The following is an 8,875-nucleotide window of genomic DNA, read 5'->3' on the forward strand; positions in this document are numbered from 1 at the left end:
AAGCGCTTCCCAGGGCACAAGGGAGGCTGCAAGGAAGGAGATTCCCCATTCCCACCCCTGCCCGCACAGCCCAGCCGCTGGCTCCCGGGCAGTGGCACAGAGACCGCTGCCCTCGCCTTCCAGATCCGCGGGGCCCTGAACGCAGTCCGGAGCCTCGTTGAGGAAAGCCGTGCTGGAGGGGAGCTGCCCCGGGCTGTCGTGACGCACAGCAGTGGGAATCACGGGCAGGCGCTCGCCTGTGCTGCCCAGGTGGAAGGTAACGCATACCCCGAACTCCAGCTCCAGCTCCGAGAGCAGCTGGGCAGCAGGCACAGGGCCAGGGGTAAGTGCAGAGCCGGTTCCTGGGCAAAGGCAGCTCCAGCACCCAGCTCTGCTACCCCTGGGGATAAGCAGGGATGTGCCCCTCCTGAACATGTCCAGGAGCTAGCATAGGCAAGGCACAGCCCGCTCCTACAGCGCTAACTGGCTGCATGCAGCTTTTTGGCTGTTGGATTTGCCTCCTCTTTTGTCACACAGGGATTCCTGCCTACATCGTGGTGCCCCGGACAGCCCCACACTGTAAGCAAGCCGCCATCCGCACCTACGGTGCCACGCTGGTGCCATGTGAGCCCAGCGACAAGGTAAGGCATGGGGGACACCAGCCAGGGACAGGGCACAGCCAGACCGAGAGGTGACCATCTGCAGTTTTCCTTAGTCCAGAGCAGAGACAGCATCTCGTGTAGTCCAGGAGACAGGAGGAGTCATGGTGCACCCCAACCAGGAGCCAGCGGTGATAGCGGGGCAAGGCACAATTGCCCTGGAGGTGCTGGACCAGGTGAGGGAAACGCATGGCCCAAGGGTCTGCTCCTCATAGGCAGGGGCACAGCAAAAAGGGGTACGCGAGGCACCAGAAGCACTCACGCTTCGTTTCTGCACAGGCACCCGAGGTAAACGCAGTGGTGGTTCCTGTCGGAGGCGGAGGAATGATTGCAGGAATAGCAGTTGCCATCAAGGTAAGCAGCAGCTTGTCTGGGAAGCAGTGCCTGCATTTCCCCGTGGGAAGGGCAAGGCTCTCAAGACAGGCAGCAGGTTTTCTCTTTAGAAATGGAGAGACCCTGCTGTGAAAACCTCAGGATGCCTGGGGTCTGCATGGCAGCAGCATGGCCTACTTGGCCCCCTGCGTGCACAGCAACAGTGGACAGGCACAACCAGTTTCAACCGAGCCGCTCCCCCTGCTCTCTGCAGGCTTTGAGACCAGATGTGAAGGTGTTTGCTGCTGAGCCACGCAACGCAGATGACTGTTACCAGTCCAAGCTAAGAGGGGAACTGACCCCCAACCTTCACCCACCAGATACCATCGCAGATGCAGTTAAAACCAGCATCGGACCAAACACATGGCCCATCATCAGGGACTTGGTTGATGACGTCCTGACTGTCTCAGAGGAAGAAATCAAGGTAAACGCTCCCGGCTCCCTTCTCACGGTAGCTGCCAGCAGGCAGCTGCCTCCATCCATGCTCTGCCCCTCCACTCTCACCCCTACACTCTCCCAGGGCAGCGCAAGCCCCTGCACACCACCACAGCTGCGCAACACCCACACTGTCTCCAGCTGGAAAGGGCTGGCGGAAGCTCTGCTCTCCCTTCCCAGAGCGCTGCAGAGAGATGCGCACACGCAGTGCCCTCCGCAGCCCTGGAGCAGCCTGTACTTGCTGCTGGGATAACAGCTGCTGCTCTGTCCTGACAGCGAGCCACACGGCTGGTGTGGGAAAGGATGAAGCTGCTGATTGAGCCAACAGCGGGTGTGGGAGTGGCGGCCGTGCTCTCGGAGAAGTTCCAGGCAGTCCCCCGGGATGTGGAGAACGTTTGCATCGTGCTGTGCGGGGGAAATGTGGACCTGAGCTCCCTGACCTGGCTCGCAGACCTCCCTGGGAAAGCGGAATGAGAACGGAACGGTGTCTCAAGCAATAGAAATCTCACTCTGAATTTGTACAGTCTGGTTTGTTGCTACTAAAACCAGAGGAACAACCCCAAACATTTAAAAGTTTTTGTGGAGGGATAAGGGAAGCTGGCATTGGTCTCTACAGCATAGAGTCGCTTGGTTCCACAGCAGGGGGTCACTACTGGGGGGCCTGGAAACAAAGCACTGCCTGTTCTTCCCTCCCCAGCCGCCCTGCTCTGGGACAGCCCTCCAAGTGAGCTGCGGTCAGTCACACTCCCCAGTTGCTACTTCGCCTTTCTTTCTCAGCATCACAGTAACTTCCAGCAAACTCCTGTCCATGATACAGCAAAATCCCTGCATGCGCCACTGGCAGGACACAAGGGAAAGACAACAGACCCAGTGGGCCAAGGGATACACACAGCCTCCCCATTTGGCCTCCACAGCTGGCCACCACCAAGACAGAGTCACTTAGATGTTTTTGAAACATTTTCCATTAAAATAAATAGCTGTAGCTGGTACCTGAGCAGCAGCTGGCGAGACAGCTGCCCCTGTACAGACCCCAGCAGTAATATGTCCAAGACATCAGTGCTGTCCTCACTGCGCACGGGCTGAGAACAGCATCCAGGGAGCTAAGGCACAAACTCCAACTGTGCTGGAGACTTATTCCATTTCCACCTCCTCCACCGGCAGCGCACTGTCGCTCCTCACCCATGGCACGGGCTCCGGAACATGGGGGTCATAAGTCCATTTAGGAAAAACGCGCTTGTAGAGGTTCAGCAACACTGTGTCCTGGGACTTCAGCTGTCCATCGAAGTGACACTTCATGTGACCATGGGTGCCTAGGCAGAAGCAGAAGAGGCCATTAGCTGTCTCTCCTGCCCCAGAGGACCACATCCTCCCCAGCATCCCAGAGATAAATACCAAATCAAACCTACCTAATGGCTCCTTGATGTGTCCTCTGCGACCCCACTTTGTCCTCAGCTCCACTGGCTTAAACCACATCACATCCTCTGGAGATCAAAACACAAAAGGCAGGTAAGAAACAGGCTTTGTTGCACCAACGCAACCGCTCCCGCAGGGGCAGGAGTTCTGCTTCCGCATGCCCTCTTCTCATCACAGACAGACGAGCCGTACCTCTGTTAAAGAACATGTATCGCACGACAGCTGTCTTGGTAAAGATCTTGAAAGGATGGCCACTGAGCACCAGCCGCTTGATGACAATTCTGTCCGGGTCCACGGAAAGCAGAGAACCCGTGGCGATGAGGTCATGTATTCCTGCAAGGCAGAGTCACTAATGGCACCAGGGCAGTGCCACAGAAGGTGCCTACACCACTTCTTCCCCCTCCACAACCCCCTTCCCCAAATGGTTCCAGGCCAAGAGCAACCCCACAGCAGGGACAGACAAAGGTGGCAGCAATAATGGGGATGGAAATGCATTAATCTTCTCAAACGGCATGAAGGGAACAGCTTTTTCAAGTCACACTTTCTGGATAGATGCACTTGTAAGTGGGGTATGGGAACGGCCTGCTAAAGTTTGTTTCCCAGACACCACCTCCTCAGCACTTACCAACTTACCGTTACTCCTCTGTTTAAAAAGCAGCACTGAGGCAGGAGGGAAAGTGATGGGAGCGTAAACAGTCACCACCAGGGCAGCATCCAGGCGCAGGAAACGCTCCAGCTTGTGCTTATCAGCTAGGACAGAACAGCAATGATCAGGTTCAGGCCAACAGCAGTCCGCAGAGCTCTGGGAAACCCCACTGAGCCCATTCTTCCCTGGCAAACAGGCTCTGCACTTTAGGAAAACAGCTGACAAACACTCCTCCTCCACTGGCACAGAGTATCTGGGAACCAAGGTGATCCTCTGAGCTACCAGCTCACTGTGTGGGGCCTGCCACTGCCTTGCCTGGACCAGTGAGCCACCTTGCCCAAGCTCTTCCACTCCCCACTATTTAGTGCCTCCCCGGAAGCCTCAGAGCCTAGGAGTGAGTCTTCAGAAGAGTCCTTCAGCCAGGTTCAGACACCACGGCTAAGACATCACAGGCTTCCTGCCCTAGAGACCCCAGCCCCACCTCCCGGCATACCTGTGCCCACCCCACTGGTCCCTCACAAACCTGAGGTGTGCTGGGAGAAGAGGGGGGATGCTCGGAAGCGTCTGAACCCACAGTGAAAGATCAGCTCCTCCTTTGCCTTCACTGGCTCGCTGTTGCTCGGATGCCGACGCACCAGGAAATTCAACACGGACATCTGCAAGAGAGGCGGCACTGTGAGGGGCTGACAGGAGAGCTGGCAAGCAAGGGTTGATAGAGCAGAAAGCAATGGGACATTGCAGCAGAGACCAATGCTCTTGACCATGGCTTCCCAAAGGACTGCTGGTCACCAATGCAGACACCTCAGCCAGTCTCAGACACTCTAGCCTAAACACCCATGGCAGCTTCAGCCTGCTCTGACCAAAGGGAAGGTCCTACTTTGAAATGGGTGCAATGCGGCAAGATTTCAGCCCAAACCCTCTGCAACCAGAACCTCTCCAACACATGCAGCCTGAGGGAATCAGACAAGGAGCTCCAGGCCTACAAGATATCAGCAGGGCCATACTTAGTCACCTTTTGTTCATGGGGAAGCAGCGAGAACAGGACTAGGGGTTTCCCTTCCTTGAAGCTCTCCATCACTGAGACAGGGACATTGCACACATGAAGTGTAACGTACCAGCCAACCTGCCAAGAGAGGATCGGTTGTGAATACTTCTCTCAACAGAAAAGCATCAGAAGTAACAAGTGCCTAGGTTAGAGAGGGAATCCCGAAGAACAATATCATCTGAACTCAGCTTCATGCTAAGCACCAGCTGGCTGAAAGATCCACCCAGCCACCTCCCTGACAAGTCTTTCCTATTAGGAGCAAGGGAACACAGTAGGGGAAGAGATCAGCAAGAGAAAAGGGAGCTACCGAGGCTCCTTCAGTCTCCTCTTTCTCTATTTGCCGGAAGAGGTGCTTTCTGGTTCGGGAGAAGTTCTGAAATTGGAAAATCCTGGCATAATCCCTTGGAAGATTCTCTTTGGGATCCCATGGAGAAGTCCGGAAGCTCTTCAGCCCCCTGTACTTCTGGAACCTAGAAAACAGATAACAGGAAAGACAAACTATTTCACCAGTTGAGGTGTGTGGGCCAGCACCTTCTGCGGGCTGCAGGGACTCACACCTTCACAGAGGGCAAAGAGAGCAAAGCAAACGTTAGCTCTCAGAAAAGATCTTTGTGCAGAGAGCTAGAAACAGCAGGCAAGTCCCCAAGCAACTTGCCCTTGCATCAGGGCTCTGCCATCCTCCTCCCTCTCCCAGGTCGGGACCCAGCTCTCCCTGCCACAGGGAGCTGCCCAGGCCCACCCGCCACCCCCTAACAGTGCCTCCCCTGGAAGCCTCAGAGCCTAGGAGTGAGTCTTCAGAAGAGTCCTTCAGCCAGGTTCAGACACCACGGCTAAGACATCACAGGCTTCCTTGCCCTATCTCACCACACTAGACAGAAAGGCGCCTTCCAGCTCCTCTCCCAGCAAAGCATCCTGTTTCTTACCGGACTCTGGCAGGTACATCACGTGGCGTGTCCACCTCATCCGGAAACATTTCGTCCATTCTCTCCTGTTTGTATCTCTCCAGCATCTGTTCATCTTCCTCCACCTTCTCATCGTACTGGTCGTCCCGCAAGCACTCAGAAACGGTCATAGTCTCACACTCTTCCTCTGCAGGCTCCTCTTCCTCCTCGCTGCTTTCCCCTTCCTGACACACAGGACAGCATAGACTCTGTGAGCACAGACACTCTGTTGATGTCCCTGCAGCACTGCAAACCCAGCATGTACTTGCACTGTGTGAATCGTGACCCAAGCTACACCACAGTCCCTCATTTTGGTATTTAACAGGCCAAAGAAGCAACATGATACATGCAAGAGATTTAACAACGGAAGTCCTGGCTCTGTGTTGTGCCCTTGCATGGAGCAAGCCAGAAGGACAGGATTGTCCTAGAATACACAGTAACACCCTGGAGATCACCTGCAGTATCAGCTCTTGAAAGGTACCTGGGAAACTGCCTCTTCCATCATATCATCATCGATATCATCATCTTCGTCACCATCATCATCTTTCTCACTGCCGCCTTCTCCATCATCCACAATCCAGGCAGCCTGGTACTTGGATGTGCCTTTGGGGACCTTCACCACTCTCCTGTTTGCCTTTAGAGAAGCTGCAGGATTCCCACCAATGGTTAATACAAGAACAATTCTCTTTTCCCTCAGCAACATTTACACCAGGACAGCCAAGATCAGCTCTCGACCAGAACTGCTGTTTCCCAGTACAGAATTTGTCAGGGCCCAGAAACGGCAGCTAAAATGTAACCCTGCTAACTGCCTGGCAAACCACGCAGCCTGCTAGTCAGGCGATGGGACTAGGAACAGAAGCCCTGAGCTCCCAACTACCATGTTACTTCACAGCCATCCTGGTGACAGAGTGTTTCTAACAAGCCTCTTAACAGGGACAAGGAAAAGGTACAGAAGTATTGCTGCTACTCACCCTCTGCTTCTTGCAGTTCTTCTTCAGTAGGCCATGTCTGCTCCCCTTCCATAGGATCAGGAACCACTTCTGACTGCAAAGACTCCTGCTTGTTTGGATCTGCCTTCATCAAGACCTTTACATCTTCCTCCATCTCATCAGTACCATTTACAGAGTCATCCTGAAGGGCAAGAGCAGAGTTCCCAGCTGTGAACACACCTAGCTCAAGCTAGCAATCAGTCTGACACAAAACTCCCTTCAGTATCCCGTTCATTACATCATAACATTCATTACATGCTGTGGGCAAGGAACCTGAGCTCAGTGGCAGAACACAGGCCTACTGGCTGCAACGCAACTCCCTTTCCCCTCCCCTTGAGCACCTACACCTAGCCGTATCTTCCTGATGAAAGTTTAGAAACATCATGTTCTAACAGGACCGGCAAAGCCCTGACCTTCCACACACCTGTACCTCCATGTCCTGACTCCTCTTCTGTCCTTTAACCACTCGGGGGTTCAAAGAGAGCGGGTCACGGGGGGCATCCACCTGACTTATCTGGAAGTCTCCATGCCCCACAATATGCACCAGGCTGTTCACATCAAGGGTCTGTCCCCGGACAAAGCCAGACACCTTCAAGGTCCCAACCAGGTCACTTTCCTGACCAGGCACAAATTCGGCAGCATAGGCCAGCAGGTGAGCCCGCCTGTCCCGAAAAGAGAGATGCCGCTGCTTCTGGGTGGCGAGGTGCCTCAGCAACAGCGAGGACTCCTGCTCTGTGTTCAGCGGGAAGAGCTTGGCCTCGGGAAAGCGCTTCTCAATGGCTTTGGCAAGTTTCTTCCTGGCATCTATCCGCTTCTTAGGTGGAAAGTCAGTGCCCCCTGGGACAGCAAGAGCTACCAAGCAGTGCATAGAACAGAGTTCAGGATCACATCATAAACGTTCTTATACCCCTTTTACCAGGCACTAATAAACACTCAGATTTCAGCAACCCAAATAACCAAACAGATTCACATTACGATGTGCACAGGCAGTTTTACGCATTCAAAAGAACACTCGGGACAGAAAACCTGTCTTCAGAAGTAAGATTTTGAGACTAAATGGAGATAAGAGCCCAGGAACTGAACTTAGCAAGAAAGCATCTGAATTCCTTTGCTCTGCATCCCTAGATAACCATTACAATACTGACAACACCACGCACCCAGAGCCCTAAACCTACAACACCCTTTTTATCTCCAGCACTGCCCCACCACAGTAGTAACACAACAAGGCAGCACGAGAATGGCATTCACCCAACCGATCGATGCTCAGAGACAGAGTGGTCAAATACCTGTGATCACCTATTAACATATGGAGTTTTTAATTACTGCAACAGTAAATCACCATCAAGCCCCCCCTTAACCTATACCCCGCTAGAAGCCCTAAATGTTACTCACCATAAGTGGGGAGCCCCTGCGCAAAGAGGCAGGAGAGGCAGTGCTCCCCGGCGCTGTCCCAGCCATCTGCTGGATCCAGGATGAACAGGAGGGAGTCAGCAACTTTTGCTAGATCTAAGACAGCGTGAAGGTCCCCTGCACGCAAAACACCTCCATTACTGGCTGACAGGGGTATGGAGCCAAGAACCAAACCAACAACAGCGTTTCCTCACCTGCCTGTGCTGTCACAAAGCGCCAGCGCTGCTTGAGTCGGGGGCACAGGAGCGCAAAGCCACCAGCTCTCCCCTCATCCACACAGACAACAGCTGAGTCCTGGCTCTGCAGCAAGCGGAGGGTGTCGTGGGCTGCAGCCTTGCTGTGCAGCGGCACCAGAACCACGAGGTGCGGGGGCCCATCCCTGCTGCCCAAGCTCCGTTTCTCAGCCAGCACCTGTGAGCACAACTGCAGAGCATGAACCCCAGCTCCAGTCCAGTTTCTATCCCGCCCTGCCCGATCAAGACCGGATCCCTCCGCAGCTCAACCCGAACCCACTCGGTCCGGTACTGCTCCGTTTGCCCCAAACAGAACTGACCCAGACACCCACTCCTCTCCCTGGCCCAGTTCCTGATTCCTTCGCAAAGACCCAAACTGGCTCGATCCCCACAGATAAACACCTACATCGAGATCCGCACCGGCCCCATCCCCGCTTCCCACTGCCCCCCGGATCCCTCCGCAGCTCAACCCGAACCCACTCGGTCCGGTACTGCTCCGTTTGCCCCAAACAGAACTGACCCAGACACCCACTCCTCTCCCTGGCCCAGTTCCTGATTCCTTCGCAAAGACCCAAACTGGCTCGATCCCCACAGATAAACACCTACATCGAGATCCGCACCGGCCCCATCCCCGCTTCCCACTGCCCCCTTACAAAGACCCGAACCGATCCGTTTCCCGCTCCCTCCGAAACTGGCTCGGCTCCAGTTCCTCATGCGGCGCGGCGCGGCCCGATTCCCCCGCAACCCTTACCG

The 8,875-nt window shown here is 54.7% G+C and overlaps 2 protein-coding genes across 2 annotated transcripts; one reads left to right on the forward strand and one right to left on the reverse strand.

Annotated features, from left to right (window-relative positions):
• Nucleotides 1-92: 92 nt before the first annotated feature.
• Nucleotides 93-2,008, forward strand: SRR (serine racemase; the record flags this gene model as incomplete). Its single annotated transcript, XM_009705805.1, has 6 exons — nucleotides 93-256; nucleotides 517-620; nucleotides 695-814; nucleotides 918-992; nucleotides 1,225-1,434; nucleotides 1,722-2,008. Coding segments are annotated over 6 exons (871 nt in total), but the record flags the coding sequence as incomplete, so codon positions are not given.
• Nucleotides 2,009-2,576: 568 nt separating this feature from the next.
• Nucleotides 2,577-8,300, reverse strand: TSR1 (TSR1, 20S rRNA accumulation, homolog (S. cerevisiae); the record flags this gene model as incomplete). The annotated part of the gene is made up of 13 exons (XM_009705806.1): nucleotides 2,577-2,755; nucleotides 2,852-2,926; nucleotides 3,051-3,191; nucleotides 3,492-3,608; nucleotides 4,028-4,160; nucleotides 4,517-4,627; nucleotides 4,857-5,019; nucleotides 5,473-5,675; nucleotides 5,972-6,135; nucleotides 6,462-6,621; nucleotides 6,904-7,331; nucleotides 7,872-8,006; nucleotides 8,084-8,300. Coding segments are annotated over 13 exons (2,226 nt in total), but the record flags the coding sequence as incomplete, so codon positions are not given.
• Between the last annotated feature and the right edge of the window lie 575 nt (nucleotides 8,301-8,875).

This window comes from Cariama cristata, unplaced genomic scaffold, assembly GCF_000690535.1.
Source record: "Cariama cristata isolate BGI_N322 unplaced genomic scaffold, ASM69053v1 scaffold28688, whole genome shotgun sequence".
NCBI lineage: Eukaryota > Metazoa > Chordata > Aves > Cariamiformes > Cariamidae > Cariama > Cariama cristata.